Source organism: Chiroxiphia lanceolata, chromosome 23 (genome assembly GCF_009829145.1).
Source record: "Chiroxiphia lanceolata isolate bChiLan1 chromosome 23, bChiLan1.pri, whole genome shotgun sequence".
NCBI lineage: Eukaryota > Metazoa > Chordata > Aves > Passeriformes > Pipridae > Chiroxiphia > Chiroxiphia lanceolata.
The window spans coordinates 6,111,859-6,136,552 of NC_045659.1; the positions used below are offsets into that span (position 1 = coordinate 6,111,859).

General features: G+C 53.0%; 1 protein-coding gene across 2 annotated transcripts in view; it reads right to left on the minus strand.

Moving 5' to 3' along the window:
* ETS1 (ETS proto-oncogene 1, transcription factor) overlaps positions 1 to 24,694 on the minus strand; it is an 83,147-nt gene that overhangs the window by 17,840 nt on the left and 40,613 nt on the right. For both annotated transcript variants that reach the window (XM_032709603.1, XM_032709604.1), the window contains 4 exons: positions 7,927 to 8,046; positions 7,228 to 7,428; positions 3,871 to 3,948; positions 2,498 to 2,746 (listed from right to left, as the gene is read on the minus strand). In XM_032709603.1, coding sequence (XP_032565494.1) covers positions 2,498 to 2,746; positions 3,871 to 3,948; positions 7,228 to 7,428; positions 7,927 to 8,046 — 648 coding nt within the window. The remainder of the gene's footprint in view (positions 1 to 2,497; positions 2,747 to 3,870; positions 3,949 to 7,227; positions 7,429 to 7,926; positions 8,047 to 24,694) is intronic.

Below are 24,694 nucleotides of genomic sequence, written 5' to 3' on the forward strand. Positions count from 1 at the left end.
ACCCACAGCCTGGGCCTGGACAGTGGATCCCAGGGGAAGGGGAACGTGGAAGGGTGCTGGCACACTCCCTAAATAGTTGTTGTGTTGTAGTTTGAAGAGCACTTGCTGTGAAAAGACTCAACTAATGAAGGCTCTGCCCTGATTGCTGGCCTGGAATCCTCAGATGTTTGGATCCATTGGTATATCCATGTTTCAAACTCACTTTTGTTTTTATGCCCTTTATTTTCTTTTGAGAATTCCACAGGATACACTTCAATGCTTTCCTGAATCCTGCTAAAGGAGAACAACACTGCAGTGTGTGCACATTAATGGGCATAACCAATTCCCTGAGCAGTCCTGCAGCACAACCTCACTTAGAAAAGGACTTAAAAACCTGACAGGGGTGTGGTTTGTGTCAGTCCATTGAAAATTCACCTCAGTTTGGCCTAACTGAAAAAACCATGCCTTGCACTAGCCCAGGAGAAGCTTAGAAGAGTTTGACAGCTCCACTTTCTAGGCAGGAGCCCTCTCTGATAAGGCAGAGTGAAACAATTCCCATGGGACCACAGAATTCACTCCTAAAGCCCCCACAAAAGACAATTGACTGGAAAAGCCTCTCCCTGAGTGATGCTCAAGGGCCTGACTTTGTGAGAGACTCAACTTTTAAGATAATGCAAGGTAAAGACAGACATAAATATAAATTAACTGGGCTCTGCTTTCTATTAAAGCTTCTTTCCACCCTTCTGGGAGGATTTCTGCATCCGAAGGCCCTTTCCAGGGCTGAAATATGTGTTAATGTGAGCACAGCTCGTTGGAATCATTATATTAAAGTCTTTGCTAACAACAGCATTAAAGGCTCTTTCTTCCCTCCCCTGAAACCATTTTTAGGTTTGCCACTGAGCACAGGCCCAAGGTACAGTTGCAAAAGCCTTCCTGGATCATTGCATTTCGAGGAGAATTATGAAATCACCTGTGGCAGAGAAAAGGTCAAGAAAAGGGAAAGGCACTGACGAAATTCAGGCAGAAAAACAACCACAGAAAGAGGAGTTCACCCAAAATTATAACCCTGTGCCCTCCTGGCTCATCCAGGTCACCTCTGTCAGGAGAAGAGGTAATAATACAGATAATGACTTCCCTGGCAGACTGGAAGAGGAATGGGAAGCTGCAGCTGAGCTGCTCTGAGCTGGGATGTGCAGAGCGGAGCTGCAAAGGGGAGGCAGCACCTCCCCAGCTCCCAGAGCTGAGAAAGGGCTTTCAATGTTCCACATCCAGCCTGGCTCACAGCAACACGTCACCACAAGGAATTTGAGGCTTGGGGACACCTGGATTCTATTCAGGGGGTGGTGGCAGGTCAGATCCTTTCCCTGTGCCCCAGGTTCCCTACCTGGAATGAGGAGACAATGAAACCCCTTTGTCAGTGACTTTGAGCTCTGTGGGTTCAGTTTTTGCTCTGATGGAGGTTGGAAGCACCTGCCCCTCACCCTGTACCAGGTGATGTGGCTACAAAGCACTGGGGCAGCTGGGCCCCATGTGTTCTGAATTTAATAGTATTAACTGGAAAGGTGTTTGGGCTCAGATCCTCCAAAGTGCTCAGGTGTTTAAATCCCATCACCTCAACCAGGAATCCTGTACCTCTAACTCTGGAGATGTCAGGCTGTAGCAGGAGGATTCAGGGGGTCCTTCAGCTCTGCTGCTGCCTCAGCCCCTGACATCTGCACCTCCTGACAAAGCCCAGGGCTTGAATTCAGCAGAATATCCATGGAGATAATAGACAAAGACTTTGGATCATTGAGTGTAAAACTCTTCAGAGCCCTTGACGGTAATTCCTGATGAGAACTTGTGAAGAATTTGTGGGGTTTTGCCTGATCTCCTAAAAAAATGGGATATATACAACCACCAGCAGTTTGTCCTCCCCAGTAACCTTAAAGCTTAAAAATTTCACCCGAGTTTGACATCAAAGCCCAGCGCCAGAAATGGCACATTTTTGCAGATGTTGTAAAAACAGGCAGTGGAGGAGAGAAAAGAAAGACCTCCTTCATGTTTTCCCTGGAGGAGAGAAAAGAAAGACCTTCTTCAAGTTTTCCCTGGGAAGAAAGGCAGGGAGGGCTCAAAGCCACCAGGGGATCCAGCTCCAGAAGACACATGTGTTGGGAAAAGGCTCCCTGGGGACATCTCCCAGGGGAGGGAAGGCAGCACGGATGTTGTTACAGGGAGAACAGGAAGAAGGGCATGGTCTGAAGCTGTGCCAGGGGAGGTTTAGGTTGGATATTAGAAAGAATTTCTTTACAGAGAGGGTGCTCAGCCATTGGAATGGGCTGCCCAGGGAAGTGGTGGATTCTCCATCCCTGGGGGTTTTTAAGAAGAGACTGGATGTGGCATCAGTGCCACGGGTTGGGAAGCACGGCGGGGTTGGATCAAGGGTTGGACTTGATGATCTCGGAGGTCCCTTCCAACCCAGCTGATTCTATGATTCTGTGATTCTAAGCCAAGCAAACCCTGGGTTTAGACCCAGCTTTACCTCTGCTGGCACGTCCCATGCACATGTTGTCTGGTGTCACCACCTCCTGCTTGATGCTGAAGTAGTCTGTCTGCAGGGCGTCCGTGGGCAGCGGGTCCCGCAGGATGACCGAGGGATAGTCACTCTCGTACTTGAGGGACAGCAGCTCCTCGGAGCTGATGGGGTGCAGGGTCTGGTAGGACTCTGTGATGAAGCTGGGCTCCGAGAACTCCGAGGGAGGCACACACTGGGCATGCTCAATGCCATAACCTGGGGGCAGAACAGCAACGTCAGAAACAATCTGGAAAGCTCAAAGAAACCCGAGCAGCGCTCGGTCCCCCTCCAGCCTCCTCATCCCCAGGGAGACCTGCAATGCCTGTGGATATAAAACACCTGGAACAGCTGGGAACTAGTTTTGGGAAAGGTTTCTAAAAGCTACAGAGGTGGTTTCTAAAACCCTTTTGGCTGAGGCTTCTAAAAGTTTATCCTCTCCTATAAATGCAGTAATTTAACAATATCAGGCTTCCTCAGCCATCACCATCGTGCTTCCCTCGAGGAGAGCTGCCAGAGGGGAAGAGCTGGAAAATCAGGAAGAATGGAATCTCACAAAGGAGATATAGGGCAGAACTGTTTCACTGATGACTGTAACAGGTGAACCATTTCCATAGCCCCCTCTCCTCACTGGTCAGAGCCTGGAATCCTGATTCTCTGAATCATGGAATCACGGAATCATGGAATCCTAGACCAGTTTGGGTGGGAAGGGAAATTAAAGACCATTTTTATTCAACCCCTGCCATGGGCAGGGACACCTTCCACTAGCCCAGGTTGCTCCAAGACCTGTCCAACCTGGCCTTGGGCATTTCCAGGGATGGGGCAGCCACAGCTTCTCTGGGCAACCTGTGCCAGGGCCTCACCACCCTCCCAGGGCAGGATGTCTCCCTAACACCTCATCAAAATCTCCCCTCTCCAGGTCAGCTGGGGTTTTTAGCTGGTTCATGAAATACCTCCCAGATTTCCAGTGTGCTTCCAGAACATCTTCAAACCAACAGCAATGGGAAGTGCAGGAGTGCAGACTGAGGACTCACCCCTTTCCTTGCTAGGCTCCTTCCTAGCAATTCAGAATCAAGCCTTCTTCCCCCATTCCCTCCCTTTTTAAATATGTTTTTAACAATTCCCAGTACTCAGTAGTGTTGAGGTCTCTTTCAAGGTTTGCTGAGCTACAGCTTCAAACAAACACCACTTGCAAAATCAGACCCAAAAATACAGATGGCTCCTAAATAAACCCAAAACCCAACACGATTTTGCACAAGTCCTCATGTGATGCAGACAAATCTCTCCCAGAAGGCACTTCCATGCCTGGAAGCACTGGAATGACACTGCTAATTGAGACTTACTAACGAAGTAGTCGGAGGTGTAGCGGGATTCAGGATACGTCGTGTTCGCTCCGTTTGCTGGGTATGGTTTCACCTCTTCTGCAAAGAGGAAAGGAAGGAAATGTCACACATTTGTGCTTTACAAGACTTGTTGTAACACAGAGAGGTCTGAACTTCCTAAAATGCTCCTCTCTGGGTTAAACTGGGACGTTCAAAGGAACAGAAATTAATTAAGAGCTGAAATCCCACAGAAATTTGATGCACTTCGTGAATTCTTGCTGCAGGTATGGCCAGATTTAAACCAAACCAACCTAACCCAAAGAGCAACAGCTTTCTCAATCAGAGGCTCCAGGTGGTTCTGAAACACCAGTTGCATCATTTCCTTGCTTGCCTTGGTCTTTGTTGTCTTCCATCCTCCCGAGGGTTGCTGATCACGCTTCCATGTGTGAGCTCCCGAAAAAACTCACCTTACAAGGGCAGTTGTTTCCCTGAAAACCCCTATTTTTAGACCAGCAGTAGGTGTGTGCAAGGGAGTGGGTAACACATACCAAACCCAGCTCCTCTAAGCCCTAATTAATGCTAATTCCCAGCCTATGCAGTACCTGATGCAGGGAGAACATTCCACATCCAAAAACGCTTTGTCCCACTGTCCATGACCCGACTCTTGGCCCAGACTCCACTGTGTATGTGTGGGCAGGATGCCAAATTTTAGCCTCTCTATAGGCATAATTCACTGGGAAAGAGCACAGAGCACATCAAAGCACAGATTCCCTGCTCCCTGTTGCTTTTTCCAAGCCCTTCGGTGCTCCCGGGCTTGGCGCTGGATTTGCTTTCCCACACAAAAGCTGCTCCTCCCCTGAGCAGTTTTTCCATGAACACCTTTCTCATTCCAACATGGCATTGTGGGCACAGATCCTGGCACAGGAGATTTTCTTTCCTTTGCAGAGGGCAACCAAAACAAACCCCCCCAGGCAGCTCTGGGCTGGGTTTGTCTCTGCCGAGGCTCAAGAGGAGCCGAGCGAAGACAACACACGTTCGCTTGCAAGGAGCCTAATTTTGGCCCTCTCTCCTGGGGATTGCAGGGTGGAAAATACTCCCTAACAAAAGGAGGGTTTGTGCAAACACAGAGAACTAATGAGAAAAGCTCTTTTGCTCTCCCCGTGGTGGCTGCCAAGGCACAGGGTGGGTGACCACAGAGCAGGAGAGCAACCTTGGGCTGCGCTCACACTCACTGCTGGGAACCGAGGGGGTTATTTTAGGAAGAAATTTGGGAAAATACGCCTGAAAATACCCAAATCCAAGCAGGGAAAAGTGGCCCATCTGCTACCTTTTTATAACCCTGAGCAGTCTGTGGTAGGTGAGTCACTCAGAGCTCCCAGGGGAGGTCAGCCCAGGGGACAGCGAGGTCACAGCTTGTCCCAGCACGACCCCGGCACAGGGGCAGGTGAAGCCAAACATTTTGGGGTTAACCACCACCCCCAGCACCAACACCCCCAAGGGATGCTGGTGGGTGGATGGGGAGGATGGAGAGACAAGTTTGACCCTGATCTCTCCACACATCCCATCCCCAGGCACAAAGTGCAGCCCCCCAACTCTTCCTGAGTGGGGAAGGACCTGGCAGGGACAACTTTGCACCTTCTGTTTGTGCAGCACCAGCACAGCCCAGGCCTTGGAGATGAGCTGCCACTGACACGAGCCCTGTAACCCACAGGGAACAGAAACCAGGCCTCAGAGTTATTTCTTAGAAGTCCTTGGTTACACCCCAAACATTTCACAGATATTGCCCTGCTGGGAAACGTGCTCAGAACCCACCAGAGGAGAGAGGGCTCAGCTTGTGCAAGAGGGACAAAGTCCCCAGGAAAGCCAAACACAGAAGGGAGATTTCTCGGTTCCCAGGGCTACACACCAGCAGTGTGGAGACACTCAGAAATTCAGCTTTATCCTTTTCCTCCCTTTTGGAAGAAGAGTTACAACAGGAGCAAAGGTTTCCAGCTGCTTTGTAAAAGCTCCTGGCTGTCCCAGACCTTTGGTATCCTCAAGACTGCTGTGTCTGAACACCCTGGTGTTTGTCAGTGCTATATGAAAATGATTCCCACTTTCCTGTGGAATTACAGCTCCAAGTTCATCTCCACATGTGGGGAATCTACAGGAAGGAGCTGCACACACAGCTCTGATGCCTCAGCCGGTACCTGCAGCACATCCCACCCCTCTCCCGTGAGTTATAGCCCCAAAAATCACAGAATCACAGAATCACCGAATGATTTGGGTTGAAATTAGCTTAAAGATCATCTTGTTCCACCCTTCTGTCACTGCCAGGGATACCAGAAAGGCTGTGGGAAGGTACAAGGAATGGCTCAGAGTAAGGAGAAATGGGCCTGACCACAAGGTTTTGCTCTGTTTGGTTAAAGTACCTGCTGTTGATATAAGCGCTCGACAAAAAACAAGCAAAAGAAGAAGAACAGCCCAGATAAAGAGTGAGAGAGCAGAAAAACAGCCTGTCCTCCCCAGAGCCCGTGTTTACCTTCTGAAAACCACAGGTAGCAGTAAAATTAGTAATTGGCAATTAGCAGCCATTTGTCAATGGTTTCCTGGAAGGAATAACTGTTCTCCCCCTCCCCTTCCTGCCACCAGGGTCAGTAGGACAGCACAGGGGATGTTCCAGGAAAACAAAGAGCTCTGCACAAAAAGGAGCTGGAAAAGGACCCCAGGGGCTGCTGCTCCTGCTCATGGCCCAGGCCAAGGTGTTCAGCTCTTCTCCTGCTCTTTGGAAACAATCCCAGCATTTCCTGGGCATCCAGACACTGAAAATCAACAGCCAAAATCAACCTGTGCATCCCCAGCCAATGACAATTGGATGCTGTTGCACAGGGACTGGCAGAGATGGCTTCTCCTCCCAAAAATGCCATTTTTGGGATGTGAAACACCCTTTTTGGGACATGAAACACCTTTTTTGGGACACAAAAGAAAGCAAAGCAGCTTCCAATCACCGCTAGGAAATGAGGGTGGGATCTTGGTGGTGTTTTTGTGCCCAGTTCTCCTGGAGGAAGCACTAAAATTCACAACAGGAGTTGAACAACCGAGGAAAAGCGCTCTGGAAAATCCCACCATGGATTCCAGGCAGGCAGGGTGTCTCTGCCCACGGTGGTTCCTGCCAAGCATCTGGCACAAACACTCTGCCCCTTTCAAGTAGTGCCAGGATTGCCTTTGCCCACTACCAGTGGGGATGCCCATTTGGAATCCTACTGGAAATCTGGGCTTTGTAAGATGTTTTTCCTGGCATTAAAGGCCAAGGTGAACACTCAGTGCTCTTTGGAAAGCCCCAAAATCAGGCTGACCAGGGCAGCAGGAATCATTCCCTGCCAAGACTCCAGGCCTCACCTTTCTGCAGGATCTCCAGATGTTCCCAAAGGATGTCTCCCACAAAGTCAGGGGCCAGCTCCAGGAAGCATTCCTTGCCCAGGGCACAGAGGGCAGCTCCATTCATGCAGAACTTCTGGAAATCCACCTCCTTGAGGCTGAACTCGTTGACCGCCCACATCACCCAGTCCCGCACGTGCGTCTCCGTCCACTGCTGGGGATCTGCAGGAGGGATCCAAGAGTGAGCAACCACGAGCAGCTTTCCCAGGAAAACACGGCCCAAACAGTGCTCCAGCTGCACAGCCTCAGCCCATGGAGACTGGCAACCCACTGGCACCAGGATGGGGAGGGAACACTGCGCCCAGTTTGGCTCAGCCCCATTGAACACATATTTCAGACAAGGAGCTTTGGATTTGTTTGGGACTTCCAATAATCCCATCGGTTCTCTGACTCCCTTCTCCCACCCTTTTTCTCCAATTTTTTTGGGTTCTCCCTGTCACCAGTTTGACTTGTTGTACTCCCTGCTGCTTCTCCTATAGTGGAGATGACTTATCCACATTTTTCCAGCTGAAGCTGCCAAGAAACAAGGCAACACCACCTGAAGAGAACCAATAAAGGGATGGCAGACTTGGAGAATTCATGGAGAATTCCGGGCAGTCTGGCTGGAGGACACAATCCCTGTGGATACCAGGGCTGCTCACTGGGAAAAGCACATCTCACCTTTGGGAATTCCCAGCCGCTGCTGCTCCTTGGCGAAGCCGCTGAACGTGGCTTTCAGTGCCTGGGACATCATCTCCTTGCTGCTGGGAGTTAATAAAGGCACATCGGCACATTCCATGTCTGCAAAGAAGCAGGAGGGAGAGATGGCCATGAGGACACAGGAGTGGGAAAGGGGCCAGGAGTCGTGCTGGCCAGGTGACACGGTGTACATGGAATGTGCTGCTGGAATTGGACAGTGAGATCAAAGACCTTTCCAGACGTCAACCTGCTGGGCTTCATCATCCCAGGAGTGTCTGGAGCCTGGGACAAAGCTGAGCAGCTCCAGACACCAAGGAAGGCAAAGAATCCCACACCAGAGTGAGCAAGAAAAAGGGAAAAAGCATCCCTGAATTCCTGCTCTGTTGTCCCGGTCCAGGGACAAACAAGGGAAAAATTAAAGAGTCTTAGAAAATCCTTTATTCCAGAAAATTCTTCCCTGAGAGGGTGGGGAGGCCCTGGCACAGGTTGCCCAGAGAAGCTGTGGCTGTGCCATCCCTGGAAGTGCCCAAGGCCAGGTTGGATGGGGCTTGGAGCAACCTGGGGTGGGGGGAAGGTGTCCCTGCCCAGGGACTGGATGGGCTATAAGGTCCCTTCCAACCCAAACCAGTCCAGGATTCCATTATTCCATGAAAAAGGGAGCTGCCAGCAGGCTGAGACAGGATGGGGAACCAGTAGAAAACTCATTTGAGGAGGAAGGGAAAACAAAGAGCTGGAAAATCCCTCATTAACCCGGAGTTACATCATGCCCAGCCCGTGGCACCGAGTGACAGATCCAGGGGAGTCAGGAAGGACGTGCAGCCATCCCATGGGAGAGAGGGGCCAGGCCAAGCCAGGCCTGCAGTGAGCCCTGAGGAGAAGCAAACCTCATCCTGCTTTTTTTTTTTTAATGCCTTTTTCTGATTTGTTTGGAAGAAGGTGCATATTTGTAGCCAAAGAGTTTCACAGACAAAAGCAACTCTTTGAGAAAAAAATTGGAATAAAGGTTTGGCTCTTTTTCCTACTTTATAAGTATTCCTGAAAAACATCTTTGATGGAGAAGGAAGGCCTCCCACAACCACCATCCCAAAAACTGAACTTTTTCGGCCTCATATGGCAATCTTCCACCTGAACTTGGTTTAGCACTGTAGCCTAGTGGAAGTTTTTCCATGAAAATTCATGGAAAAACGACAACATGGGCAAACTCTTGGGTGTTTCCATGAATATCTGAAAACACGGACATGAAAAATAAAAGAATTCTCTGTTTTGTGGGAATGCCACCGTGGATTTCCATGGCTCTAAGTTCATTTCAGCTCTGATTTAATAAGCAAAATGCTGGTCAGTGTTTGTTTTAGGCAGTGTTGAGTGAATCCCTGATAAAATATGGATTCAAGGCTGGACACAATGCTGCAGTTCCCAGTGCAGCAGAGTTGCTTCCCAGTCTGACCCAGTTTGGGGATCCTGCTCCACTCACATCCTCCACAGCCAAACTCCTGGGCATCACTTCAAGGCCAAACAACACAATGTGGGGGTTTTTTTCCAAGTGGGAATCTCAGGGTTGGGCCAATAGGATTACAGGGCACTGGTGGAATCACCATCTCTGGAACTGTTCAAAAGACATGTGGATGTGGCACATGGGGATGTGGTTGGGTGGTGGGATGGCAGTGCTGGGGGAATGGTTGGACTGGATGATCTTGGAGGGCTTTTCTAACACAAATGACTCTGTGATTCCATGGATAAGCTCTGTAGCACAGGGTGAAGATGACTGTGACCAAAGCAGCCCCAAATCATCCTCTGGATGCAATGAATGCCGTTCCACTGCCAAGCCGAACAGAGCAACTCCTCTGCCTCCACTTCTGCCCCTTCCACCTCTCAGCCCCCACTAAAATCCAGACTAAAATCAGCCCTTCTCTTTAACCCCCTCCCACCTCAGTCACCAAGGCACTCAAGGAATGATTTGCAGACTCTTCGCTCAGGCAGGACCAGTAAAATTCCTGACCCCAAGTCTCTGGGGACCCAGTTCCTCCCCACATAAATCCAGGATTGCTGCCACAGTGGCAGCATCAGGACCTTCGAAAGCAAATCCCACATTCAAGAGCTATTTGGCAAATTACACTTCATTATTTACTGGATTTGGCTGGAGAGGGCACGGAAAAATGAGCAGCCACCCTTGTTATCTCTGTTCCCCATCTGCTGCCTCGAGATAACACTGGGAGAAAGTGGTTCAGTGCCCCTTTCCCTTCATCCTCATGTTACATTTTAATGCTTTGCTTTCTGTGGTTTCAGGGACCACCCAGGAATCCCTCCCCTCCTTGCCTGGTTAAACAGCAGCTCCTGCTCCCGCCTGCCATGGGAAGATGAGTCAGAGTCGGGCTGAGAAAACAGTTCTAACCCCAATTTTTACACTGAATCACTCGTGAAAACCTGTGTGGAGGTGACTTCCTTAGGCGAGACACCACGAGCAGGGCGAGGGAGGTGAAAAAACGTGGGTTTATCTCTGCAACAGCAAATATCTCTCCCTGATCCCCCCCTGTTTTCTCCTGCAGGGTCCGTGGGGTTGGGTTTGTTCAGACCCAGAATCAATTTTTCAGTAGCGGGGGGATAAGGTTTCGGTTTAGGAAGGTGAATGCTGAGCTCTGCACAAACAACATGTCAAAACAGGGGAGACTTAAAAGTGATTCCCAGGGAGAGGTCATGGAGAAGCAAACAGTCTGTTTTCAAATTAAAAAAAAAAACATGCCAGAGGAGGGTTTCTATTTAAACACCAAAAGCAGCCCAAATGTGCATTTCAAGGCTTCTCCTTGAAGACATGTTGTACTCGGCAGATTTAGGGTTGAAACATCATCTATTTTTTCCTGTTAAATTGTAGCTGCTTGTTCACATTTCTGCAGAGGACAGAGCAGCCCCAAAGCCCTGAGCCTGCAAACGCTCCCTGAAGCTTTGGTTTGGTCAGCGGGGTCCCACAGCTCTGTAAAACTCACATGGGTAAAACCAAACGTGGGTGAAAAGCTCTGCAGACGTGTTTGTGGGTAAGGCTTGGCTTTGTGACCTGAGAAACACACGGGGGGTGGACAGTTTTTAATCTAAATTCTGTCTCTGTTGGTTTGGAGATACTGAATTTACTTGAATATCCTTTTCTTTGTTAAACCCTAAGTGTCTGAGGAGCATGATGGGCTTCACCCAGCTCTGCATGGTGTAACTCGGGGTGTTCCGTGCAGGACCAGGAGTTGGACTGGATGATCCCTGTGGGTCCCTTCCAAACAATTGTAATTCCGTGATCTTTGCTGGGTGCTGGGTGCATGGGGAGTTCTTTCCCATGGAGGAGAATCCAGCCTTGGCGATGTTCTCCAGCCCTTCACCTCCAGTTTGGGATTCCTAAAGCTCAGAGCCCAGCACAGCTTCGGGAACAAAAGCAACAAGCCAGGCTTAGCTCGCCTGGTTTCAGCTTTCCCTGCCATCTGAAACCTGTTTCCAAGAGTTTGATCAAATCTTGCCCAAATCAAACACGTCCCTTTGCGTCCCTCCTGCTGCCCACAGAGCACACACACACGGGACAGAACCAGCCCCGGGCCCACAGAGCACACACAGAGCACACACAGAACCAGCCCCGGGCCCACAGAGCACACACAGAAGACACAGAGCCAGCCCTGGGCCCACAGAGCACACACACAGCCAGCCCTGGGCCCACAGAGCACACACAGAGCCAGCCCTGGGCCCACAGAGCGCACACAGAGCCAGCCCCGGGCCCACAGAGCACACACAGAGCACACACAGAGCCAGCCCCGGGCCCACAGAGCACACACAGAGCACACACAGAACACACAGAGCCAGCCCCGGGCCCACAGAGCACACACAGAACATACAGAGCCAGCCCCGGGCCCACACAGCACACACAGAGCCAGCCCCGGGCCCACAGAGCACACACACCGGGATAGAGCCAGCCCCAGGCCCGGCTGTTCCACTGAGCTCAGTTTAGACAGTTCAGGGCTTTAATGGCCAAAGCCAGCGCAGCAGGAGGGCCCAGGCGAGCTGGGTCTGCTGGCTGAGTTTATGAGGCCCATCAAAGCCTCTCTGCCGCGGCTGCCACGTGCACTTGGCTGCCTGGATGCCACGTCCTCCCTCTGCACCCCTGCCCCGACAGGGAACTGCCTTTGATTTTCCTCCTGGGAGTGCAGGCAGGGTGTGAGGGGTTGATTTTTAAGTACTACCAGGAGCTGCAGTCGCCCTGGAAAATTGTGTCACCAGCAGCTCCAGCATCTGTGCAGCAGAGAGAAGTGATTTGCCTCACACAAGGGAGGCAGAGAGGGACAACTTCTCATCTGGCCACAGTTTTCCAAGGCTTCACCAAACCAGACCCCTCCAGCTCCCTGATATCCCTGGGAATGAGACTTTGGACAGACAAGAGGATAATGACAACCCTGCCATCCCCTCTGCACCCCAGAGGGGTTCTGTGCTAAGGGGGACCTGCCCAAACCCCCAAACCCCACGTGGGACACGGAGCCTGAGAAAACCCGCAGCAGAGAGGCCGAGATCACCGAGTTCATCCCCCAGCCAAATTCCCACTCTGCTCTCCCCAGGCTCTGCTTGGATAAACTATTTCCACACATCTGATCTTATTAAAGGCCTGGGATTTACAAACTTCAGGGATTTTGACCTTAAAACGCAAGAGGCTCCTCTGCAGGCCAGAGCAGCTGATTGCACAAGGGCAAGAAATGGAAAATAAAGAAGATGCTCCGAGCACAGGGACAGGAGCAAAGGCATCTGTCACCCGAGTTCCCACTCGGGGTCACTGACTCCTCAAAGCTCCCCTCGGCCACTCACTTTTTTTTCCATCCCAGCCCCAGTGTGTGTCATTGTCTGGTGTCCTGTGTGGAAATGGGTGTACCGAGGGTCAGAGTGGAGCCACCTGACCCCACGGCCACCTCGGAGGGATGGACACCAAGGTCAGGAACCCAGTGTGCCCAGTGTCCCCCTCCTCCTCCTCCCAGGCCCAGAGCATGAGGAGAACACAGGGATTGCAGGGTGGCTTGACAGAGTCCCAGGGACAAGGGGGAATAATGGCTTTGAAATGAAATAGGGTAAATTTAGATGAGATTTTAGGAGGATATTCTTCCCTGTGAGGGTGGGGAGGCCCTGGCACAGGTTGCCCAGAGAAGCTGTGGCTGCCCCAGCCCTGGAAGTGTCCAAGGCCAGGTTGGAGCAACCTGGGCTAGTGGAAGGTGTCCCTGCACATGGCAGGGGGTGGGACTGGCTGAGCTTTAAGGTCCCTTCCAACCCAAACCCTTCTGGGATTCCATGATTAAGTTTGGGAGAAGATGTTGGTTTCAAATGAGAACATTTGATGAGAGTCAAGAAAAATCATCCCTTGGGACTGTGGATCCAAGGGCTTTCTGAATTTGTGCCCATCTCCCTCAAAACACCTCAGGCCTTGAGCCCTGAGGCAGCTGAGATCCTCCCTGAGCCCACTTGGAGCTGCCCACAATCCAGGACATCCCTCTGCCGTGGGATGAGTGCAATGGAGCAGGAGGAGTTTCTCAGAGCCTCTGCAGAGCCTCTGCAAACAGGGCTTTGCTCCTTCCCCCTCTTGCCACGAGCCCACAGTGAGTCCATGACTACCAAACCCCTGGATCTCTCCACCTCCAGCCCACCCCAAGCCTGACATTGTCCAAGCTGAGCCCCCTCCATCCCATCCCGAGGATCCAAACCAGGGCAGAGTCACGGATGGGGGAAGCCGAAACACAGATTTCCCAACGTCTCCCAGCTGGGGACGCCCTCTTTAACACAGAGAATGAAAAGAAATACATTCCTTAAGGGGAAATACATTTTCTTGCAAAAAACCTTTTTGGATAAATTCTAAATTTCTGCTGCAGTTGCACTCGAGCTTTGTATGGCATTGTCAGTGAGAGACAAGTTCTCTAAATATACACAAATATGTTTTGTTTGCTACTTTATTTGAACCTATTTAACCTGCCTGACCCACAGTAATCATCCATTAGGCTGATTTTAATGTGCAGCCTGAATTATCATAGAATCATAAAATTATCATAGAATTATCTAAATTATTAGAGAATGGCTTGGGTTGAAGGAGACCTTAAAGACCATCCTGTTCCAACCTCCCTGGCACGTGCAGGGGACCTTCCCCCAGGCCCCTGGAGGGTTACTCCAATCTAGTAGATGGTTCCTCCAAGCCCTGAGTTTCTCAGAGCCTCTGCAAGGACCAACATGGGTTTGCTGTCCCTGCCTCTTCCCACGAGCCCACAGTGAGCCCATGAGCCCTGGATCCCTCCAGCTCCAGCCCGACACTGCCCCAGCTCATCCCCCACCACGCTGAGCCTCCTCCATCCCATCCCATCCCATCCCATCCCATCCCATCCCATCCCATCCCATCCCATCCCATCCCATCCCATCCCATCCCATCCCATCTCGAGGATCCAACCCAGGGATGAGGGAAGCTGAAGTGCACGTTTCCCAACATCCCCCGCCTGGGAGGGTTCAGCAGCAGAGAAACCTTTCTCAGGATCAGAGGAGGCTGAGGGGAGAGGGGGGCCTGGAGCCCAGACCCTTCCCACGCTCCCCTCCAAGGCCCGGGCACTGTGGGGGCACCGCGGGGGCACCCCGGCCCCAGCTCAGGTTTCCAGCCCCAGCAGGCACCTCCAGCCCCCTCGGGCAGCTCTGCCTTTCCCAGGTGCCCCCGCTCTGGAGCAGGGGCAAATCACCCCGGCTGAGCCCCCTGTTATTTAGGCAGGATTAGGCAAAAATTTGTGTGCACTTTTGAACTGTTTTCACAAGCGCTGCCTCTCACTCCCACGCAGGAAGCAGGAGAGGAGCCGGCCTGTTCCAATTAGGGCTCCTCGGACCCAAAGGGCAGCGAAATTCAACGGGGGAAAAGGGAAAGTGGGACAGAAAGCTGGGAAAAAAGGGACCACAAGGAAATCTGGGAAGCGGGGACAGATGGGGAGCAGGGCTGAGCACGGGGAGATGGGATGGGAGGAGAAGGGGAGGTTTGGTTCCCCTTCCTGCAGCAACTCACCAGAGACCAGCCCTGCTTCCCTCTGCTTAAAAGGCGCAGACATTTGCTATTTTAATTTAAAATAAATATATTTCTTTCTAAAAAAAAAAAAAGAAAGGAAAAGAAAAATAAGTTCTTTTTTTCTCTCCTTCAAGCAGCGAAAAATAAATACTCTGAGATGAAAGCTGAGCTTCAAGAGAAAAAACAAGAGAGGAAACCGAAAGCCCACAGTGCTTAGAGCTGCAGAAAGCCCAACAAAGCCAGCTTTTTTCCGGCCTTCAGCAGCTTTCTTATGGAGATGTGGTGTGTCATGGGGGCCAGCTCTTCCCCTAAGAAAAGGGCTTGAAAAGTGCATATCTCTAAATGCATTTCTTCCCAAGTTTGGACTCTCAGCACCTCGAGGGAGAGGGAGGAAGGTTGAGGTGTGGGGATGCTCCACTCGGCTCCAGGCTTTGGGTACAAAAGCAGAATGGAAACACCTCTCTTGGGTGCAACGTGGGTGCTTGAGGGAGATGTGTCCATGAGGAAAACTGCACATGGAGCAACCCCAGGGTGAGGGAGGGCTGGTTTGGGCTTTGGGTATCCTCAGCAGGTGAAGGATGCTGCAGCCACCACTCCCAACTCATTTAGGCTCCTTCTCCTGCCTCTCCCTCTCTCCCGGCTTTACAATGTGGGTGCTGGCCAGCAGTCCTGGGAAAGTAGCATCCCTAAGAGTCCCAGTAGCTCTCAGGGAACAGCCTGATGGTCACCTTGCTCCATCCTCCCCACTTATGTGGGAGAGAGGAGGGAATCAAGTGCTAGAGAAACCCAGAGCAAAACCACAGCACTTGAGTCAAGGCTGCAATTACAGCAAAGCTGCCCAGCTCAGCACAGGGACAGGGCCTGCAGCTCCTCTCCCTGCAGCAGCTCAGAGCAGGGCTGCCCTTGCCTGGGAATTTGCTGCATCCCCCCATTTCAGCTCCTGGAAGGAGCACAGATGGATAAGAGCAAGCACCAGGGAGATGTGGCCACCTCTGGAGTTGGGGAATGCGGCCACTGTCTAACTGCTCATCAGAACTCTGGGAAGCTTCCAGCAGAAAGATCTTTCAGCATTATTGTCTAGAGCAGCTGTGGCTGCTCCATCCCTGGAAGTGTCCAAGGCCAGGTTGGACAGGGCTTGGAGCAACTTGGGTTAGTGGAAGGTGTCCCTGCCCATGGCAGGGGGTGAAAAAAAATGGTCTTTAATTTCCCTTCCCACCCAAACCAGTCTGGGATTCCATGATCCCGTGATTCCATGATTCAGAGAATCAGAATTCCAGGCTCTGGCCAGTAAGGAGAGGTGACTGTGGAAATGGTTCACCTATTACAGTCATCAATGAAACCATTTTGCCCTCTATCTCCTCTGTGAGATTCCATTCTTCCTGATTTTCCAGCTCTTTCCCTCTGGCAGCTCTCCTCAGAGGATGGAACAAAAAGATCTTCCATCAAGGAAAATGTCAGCATTGTTGCCCAGAGAAGCTGTGGTTGCCTCCTCCCTGGAAGTGTCCAAGACCAGGCTGGACCAGCCACTAGTGGAAGGTGTCCCAGCCCATGGAATGAGATGAGCTCTGCTGTCCCTTCCAACCCAAACCATTCTGGGATTGCATGATCTAAGCTGAGGTGCTACAGGGTGGTTTAGCCCCAGCACGATTGTTAGCACAGCTCCAGACCCCCCCACACTGGTGAACACTCTTGAATCAGCTCCAAACCTCTCTTTAGAAGTCACTTTAGATTTAACAGCATCACAACTGAAATCTTCCACGAGCCTTTCCCAAACCCTGCACCCTGATGGCAGAGTGCAGGGTTTAATTAAACCCCTGCAGAGGGTGAACTGCAGGTTGGACACAGCCAGACCAGGGGTTGCAGCCAGCAGGAACAAACTCCTGTGCCCAAACCCCTCCTGCCCGGGAAGCAAAACCGGAGTCAAAGCCTCTTCTGGCAGTCTCAACGCCCTTCACCCTCCTGCTTTCCCGATGGACCATCGAGTCCCCTCTGGAGACAGGATTAGCATCTCCCTCTCAGACTCGTTTGCCTCGGCTCATTCCTCAGCAGGGCCGGGAGGACACTCCCAGCGCGGTGCAAACCTGTGAGCCACGGCTTCCCTCGAGATAATGCGCCTTAATCCCCGCTAACTACCCGCTAAAGAGCTCTAATCCCCGGGCACTGGCACACACGAGCCGGGCTGGGCTCAGCAGAGCCTGTCATGGACACCCAGCCCCGCCGAAAGGAGGTCAAGTGCAAAGAGCCGGCCCAGGTCACGCCCTAGGCAGCTGCTCCACCTCTGGGAGATGATCCTCTGAGACCCACCCAGCTCCTCACACCCCACACACCTCCAACTGCTCCACGGGAATGGGAAAAAACGGGCAAAAACCCCTCCGAGCACACCAGCAGATGTTCATGGCTCTTGGCACAGTGCCCAAGGCATTCCCAGGGTGCCTGAGGGATGAACAAGGCCACTAGGAGCCTCTGGAAATTCCTGGGGCTGGGCTGAGAGCCCTCAAGGCTTCACCACCCCAGAGGCTTCCACAGCCACAGGAGCACGGCCTGAGCCCTCCCAGAACAATCCCAGGGCAATGTCAGGTTGGGATGCACCTCCATAGCCACAGCAGAACGGCCTGAGCCCTTGCAGAGCAACCCTAGAGCAATGCCAGAGCAGTGCCAGAGCAACCCCAGAGCAATGCCAGAGCAATGCCAGCCTGGGCTGCACTTCCATTGCCACAGGAGCACATCCTGAGCCCTCCCAGAGCAATCCCAGAGCAACCCCAGAGCAATGCCAGGTGGGGCTCCAGCATCCCAGGGAGGAGACAGTGGGCTGGGTCATCCCCACCCACCTGCAAGAGCTCCCATTTCTTTCCTGCCAGGTTAAAAGCAGGAATCCTGCTGTTCTCTCCTTGAATCTTTGGCTGGTGATGCCATTTCTGGCATCTTTGATGAAGGGGGGATGGGACTGGAGGATTTACCCAAAGAGAAGGATGTACTCCAGTGCCCTGAGACAAGTTTTTCCTGGGCTGCAGAAGCACATGGGATGCTACCAAGGAACTACTGTAACCACAGCAGGCAGTTCAGATGGAGTATTTCTCCTCCAAATAAACCCTCACTCTCTCCTCCAAATTTTAATCTCCCTCTTCATCATCCAGGGACAGGGACAGACACAAAGGGGGTTCAGCTCCAACACCTCCAGCTGCTGCTCCAGGCTGGGGCTGCCAACAGTCTCCCAGCAAGGGAGAGCAGGGATTTTACAAGGCCTGGGTTGAGGATAATTGGCAGAACATCGTGCAGGAAGATGCTGTCAGGATGGGAAGTGTGAAAGGGAAGGCTGAGATCTCTTGGCAGGGCTGTCCCCTGGCAGCAGGGAGAAGGGCCAAGGAACTTTCACTCATGCTGAGCTCTTTCATCACCCCACAGAGACATCCCAAGCCCTCCAAGTGGTCTCAAACACACCTGAGGAACACACTGTGCCAACACATTTGGGGAGCTGCTACATGTGACCTCCCAGCTCAGGGTGGTTTCATCCCACAGTCCTGCTGATCCATGGGAAGTGGCTCCATGCCCCAATTATTGTGGTGCCCATCCCCATGACATGACACACTTCTGATGTAGATGTCCCTGCTGCTGGGAACACACTGATCCTGAAAAGGAGCCTCTCAATTATCCTTGCCTTGGGAAGGGATTAGACATGCAGATATTCAGCCAAATCCCTCCAATCTGTCTGTCCCAAGGAATTCCCCAACCTTCCCTTGATTTTCCTGCCTAGACTGATCTCTCTGAGTCGTGACCTCAGCCTCGTCCCCAGGCTGAGTCAATGCCATGTCACACCAGACACGAGGGGCCCACATGGCAGGACACAGTCTGAGGTGCCCTGGAGCTGGGATGAACAACCCCTGGAATATCTCCATCCACATCAAACTCACTCTCCTCGCCTCCCCAGCTCTCCCATTCACACCCCAGGAATGTTGCAGCTGGAAGGGCTGGACCTGCTGGTGTCCATCCACCCAGAGTGCCTTTGGTCACAAGGGGAAGGGATTCCTCAAGCCTGGCACTTCTGCCCATGATGCAGTGAGCAGGGAGCAGTGATGCAGAAGGATCAGAGGATGAGGAAGGGAGGCTGGGCAGCCCGGGGGCACCGGGCAAACCTCACACAGCCCTGAGCAGCTGCAGATTCCTGCCCGACCCACCCCCACCTCCACAGCCTCCCCGGCCACCCCTTCGCCCCAGGGCAGTGCCAGCCAGACATTGCACAGCCACAACAAACCCGGCATTGCTCAATGGGAGGGGCAAGCTGCAGCATGTCACAGCCCCCTGGATCACAGAGGGATCATGTCACACCCCCTGGATCACAGAGGGATCATGTCACACCCCCTGGATCACAGAGGGACCTTATCACACTCCCCTGGATCACAGAGGGATCGTGTCACACCCCCTGGATCACAGAGGGATCGTGTCACACCCCCCTGGACACAGAGGGATTGTGTCACACCCCCCTGGATCACAGAGGGATTGTGTCACACCCCCTGGATCACAGAGGGATCGTGTCACACCCCCCTGGATCACAGAGGGATCTTATCACACCCCTCTGGATCACAGAGGGATCGTGTCACACCCCCCTGGATCACAGAGGGATCGTGTCACACCCCCCTGGATCTCAGAGGGATGTTATCACACTCCCCTGGATCACAGAAGGATTGTGTCACACCCCCCTGGATCTCAGAGGGATGTTATCACACTCCCCTGGATCACAGAGGGATCGCTGCTGCTGTACCCAGAGAAAGCCCTTCCTCTGATATCAGCCTTTGACAACATCTCTTTGTTTTCCCATCCATCCGGGAGTGCTCTGGCTCTGCCCAGGAAGCACTGGCAGCACTCCACAGAGTATGTGCAGAGGAGGAGAAGGAGCCCAAGAGCTTCACCCTGTGCTCACCTGGTGACTGTCAGGTCCCCATGTCCCTCACTCCTTCCTGCCCAAGGACCTGCCACCACACACAGGGACTCCAGGTCCCCCCTCCCCATCATCTCGTTGCCGTTTGCAAAGAAGGAGAGGAGATTTTAGGGTATTTAGCTCTGAAATCAAACAAATAATTGCACAGGCCTTTTGCAAACAGATCAGGGGCAGGAGGTCAGAGAGCAGCTGGTAAATCTCAGCACTGTTTGCTCTGCCTAAATAATATTAGACCAAGGATAATCAATCATTTTAATCAACAAAATTATTTATAGCTGTTTAGAGCAAATAGTGAACTCTGCCAGCAGCTGCCAAGAGATGGCAGGTAATGATCCACACACCTCCAATGCCCCTGCACTGTGGATTGATTTTTTGCATCACTGGATTTACTCCCCTAAAGAGTTGCAAGTGCCTTGACCCTCTCTGAGGGTGTCCCTCCTCCCTCCCCAGGGCTCACAAATATCACCCCACAGCCCCTCTGCAGCTGAAATCAAACTCAAAGGGGCTCACAATAATCCCTGCACACTCCCAGCACCTTCCCTACACAAGCTGCTCCCAGCACAGCATCATCCTCCAGGGGAGAGGGAGAACCAGCTGAGCAGGAGAGGGAAAAGATGCTCAAAGCCCGGGAGCCACTGCTGCTGTTTGCTGCCCGAGCCAGCCCCCTGTCCTGGGCTCTACTGATGCCACCAAATGCCAGCTCCATGGGCACCACCTGTGTCCCACACCCCCACCCTCACATCCCCAGCTCCAGCCCCGGGACAGGCCCTGCACAGCAGCTCATGATCTCAGCAGCCAATACAGGAGGCTTTTCCTGGCTGGGCTGGAAGCTGTGCAAGCCCAGGGATCGCTGCAGAGGGGAGAACCAGGGTCAGCCTCACAGAAGGGGATGGGACAAGGCCATCCCTGGGTCCTGCCTGCCAGTTCATCTCCCTGTCCCCTGTCCCAGCTGCTCAGCTCCCCCAGGGATGGAGCCAGAGAGGGGCCTGTGAGAAACCTGGGAACCAAAGCTCTCCAGCCCAGGGCAGCGAGTCTTTCAGGAACACCAGGGCCAAACCAACCTCATCCCACAACTTCCCAGGAAAAATGCTCCTGGTATGATTAATTTTTAAGCAGACAAGGAAACAAAGGCAAAAAACAGGGGAATTTTCCCAGGAACACCAGGAGAGCCCCAAGATTAAGCCTCCCCACCTCAGGGTTTCACAGAGCTCCTGGCTTTGCCCAGATATGTTACACCGCACCACAGCCAGGTTATCAGGATCCTCCTGCACAACAGCATTTTCCTAATTGACCCCGGGAAGGTCTTCTTTTCCAGCTCCTACTTCTAGGAAACTTCCCACCAGGGAAGGGACCAGCACAGAGCCTGGGCCAGACAAAGCCCTGGGAAGATGAAGGTGGGAGTGAGCTGGGGAAGGTGGCCAAAGACTGCTGGGCTGCCCCCTCAGCCTCAGTGATCCCCATCCCGGATCCAAGGGCTGTCCAGGATGGGGATTATGTCACCTCTTGGCCTCAGCCTGGGGAGCCAGGAGCAGGCAGGGATAAATCAGAGGTGCTGGGATGTGCCCAGGGGAAGCCTGATCTTGGAAAGCTCAGTGAGGGCTGGGGGGAGAGAGGCTGAGACACTCCCAGCCCTCACATCCACCCCGGCAGCATCCGGAAGCTATTAAGGAATTACAGGCTCCCTGGCCCCGAGCCTTCCCCGGCAGAAGTGCCTGGGAGCAGATGGTGAAAGGGCTGATTGAATTCGGCTGCTCGGGCCAAGAGGCTGTTTAGGAGGAGATGAAATGGGGGAGGGGGTGTCATTTGGCGACTCTGGAGCTGGGAGCCCTTGCCAGGAACTCCAGGAATCCTCCAGCAACCCTAACAAGCTTGGAGGAGCTTCAGCAGGGACTTGGGTGTGTGTTTTGGGGGTGTGAGATGTCCCGTTGCCCTCGGGAGCTCCTGCTGCTCAGGGGGTGAATCCCTCAGGGAGCCAGGGTTCCTCTCCCCAGGAATCTCCATTCCAAAGGCAGCCTGGCTGCTGGAGAGGCCCAGGGAGGTAGGATGAGCACAGAGCCTCAGGAGCTGTGTGACCCCAAGCCTTGAGCCCAGCTGAGAAGGAGGAAGCACAGGAGCTGTCAGCTCAGCAGCCCTGCCTTCCTCCCAGAAAAATGCAGGTTTCCAAAGATCCTTGACTGCCAATTGGGTCTAATCCCACCCCATCCCCAGTGCCCGTGGGAAAGCCCTGGGCATGGGACCAGACCTCCCAAAAAGCCTTCAGAAGGGAATGGGACTCCAGTGACTCTGCATGGGGAGGAGGTGGGGAAAAAAGACCAGGATGAGAGACATGAAGGATGAGAAAGAGCCAACAGGCAGGAAAAACAAAAAGGATAAATATCTTCGAAAGCCATGCAGGGTGCCAGCCCTGCTGAGGGCAATGCCAGTGCCTGTGGGAAACACTGAGGGGGGAACCCAAATCACCTGGGGGTGAAGGAAGGGTTTAAACCCTCCCAGGAAAGCAGAGGAAAAAAACCACAAGCCCAGGCTCCGGGCTCCCTGCCCTGGCAAACCAGCCCCAGCTCCCCGTGCCCTGTGTCCCAGAGGGAATGGGCACCAACTCCACCGGCCCTTGTCTCCCAATCCATCCCTGTTTTTCCAAGGGAGCAGGGTCGGGTGGGTCCCCCGGGCTCCCAGGCTGAGTGCCCCGGCGGCTCCCCGAGGTTGGGAAATCGGGAGCCTGGGCAGGAGGGGCGGGCACGGAGCGCTCCGGGGCCGTCAGGAGATCTGTTCTGTTCGGAGCAATCTTTTCCGAGACAAGTCATGAGATTATTCCTTGCCTGGAATTTGCTCCCGCAGCTCCCATCGGCCCCGGAGTGCTGAGTCAAGAGACCGCCGGGGCTGTGCCCTCCCGATGAGTAAATAAATTGCCATGGGGAGCGGGGGGGTTTGGGGGGAGCTGGCGCCCGGGCGGGGAGAGGGGTGAGAGGAGGGAGGGGACCCGATGACTCCCGGAGCCTTGGGCTGGGGCTGGATCTCGGCTGGGGCTGGATCCCGGCTTGGCAAGGCACGGGCTTAGTCACAGATTAGTGAGCGCAGTCCACACGCTGTTAAAGGCACACCACCCTCCCTCCCCTCGCCTTCCCTTCTTTTTATCCCTTCTTTTTATACCACTTCTTCCTTCCTCTTTTATTTTTTAAATTTCTTTAAGCCTAACTTTGGTTTTCAGTGAGTGTCCAGGACTGGTAGTGGGGAAGCCAAGGAAGGAGCAGCCCTGGAAGGTGCCAGAGGGTGAGAGGGTCCAGTCTGGGGGTTCCAGAGCCCCTTCTGCCCTCCCCTGCTCACCAGGTCACTCTATAGGATCCATATGGCCCCGGCTGCTCCGGGCTGGGCTGTTTGAAGGCAGAGTCATCCAGCTCGGAGGCAAACAGGCCTTTCATGTTCCAGCCTTTGGAGCCAAACTCCAATCTGGAGCTGCTTAAAGGGATGGAAAGCAGCCCCAGTGCGTAACTGGGCCCCGGCTACTGGGCCAGCTCCGAACCCCCACTGCTGGGGGAGCTGGAAACACAAACGTTCCCAGCACGGCGGCTCCAGCATTCCCAGAACCCGGGACAGCCCTCGGACACCCAGCCCAGGGTGCCTGGCAAGCCTTCAAAAGGTTGGGGTTGGGCAATGCCACGGGGTCAGGGCACCACGGCGCTGCCCCAACCTGCTGGGCTCCAACCCTGCCCGGGGCTGACGCCAGGGACTGAGGAAACGCAGCCATTCCCCATTTCCAGCTGCAAAGCAGGAGGAATCGCGTTCGCTGACCTCATGGAGCAGTTGGGTAACTGTGCCTCGAGCATTTGAAAAGAGAAAGCACTTGGTATCCCGTTTTCAAACCGCTTCTAACAATAATGTGTAAAAACAAGGGGGAAAAAAAAACCCAGACCCAAATTTCACGTGTTCCGCTCCATCTTTTTTTAATTTTCCAGTGGAAAAAGCCAGGACTCCTCAGCTTTTGCAAGTTGTTTCTTCAGAGGGTTCAGGTTTCGGTAAACAGTTTCTCAAAACTAAAAGGTAAGAGAAAAAAAAATCCCCTTTGCTGCTTCCAGAGCACTGCCCAGAATTCAGTGGGTTTGCACAAACACACGCGGGCACCTCGGAAAAAAAACTTGTATGTGGGTCAAAAAGCCACAGTTTGATTATTGTCATAAATGGTGCTGACAAGGGGGGAAACAACAGAAAACAACCCCCAAAGCACTGCCCAGTGTCCAGCTCCAGTGGCAGCTTCCCCTTAGTCAGCAGTTTTATCCAGAGGGCATCCCAGGAGAGGCAGCATTCCGGTGGAAATCCCAGCCACGGAGAGGACACACCGCCCTCCCCCTGTTCTGTGAGACACTCAGCTGCTGGAGGATGTGGGGCTGAGCCATTCACCTCCCCAGGCCAGCTCTCACTCCAAACCACTCACCCACTACTCAAACTGGGAATTCCAAGGGGTGGATGAGTCCAGGCCTGCCTGGTGCTCTGGAGGAGCCAGGGAAGGGCAGCACAGACACACGGGGAAGGGCTGAACACAGACCTCGGGAGAACCCAAATACTGCAAGTAGAGGGAGATCTGGAGCACACTGGGGATGCTCCCAGCATAATGGGAACACCCTGCCTCAGTTGCCCCTAAAACCAGGTCTCATCAAGCCTTTCCTCAACCTCTTTTGGGGTCAGAAGCCCTACAGCTTTCAATAAAAGCTGTATCAAAAAAAGAAAGCCCAGTCCTACTGGCTGGCTGCTCCTGAGCTCCCCACCAGCCATCTGAAGAATGCCTTGGAATCACTTCA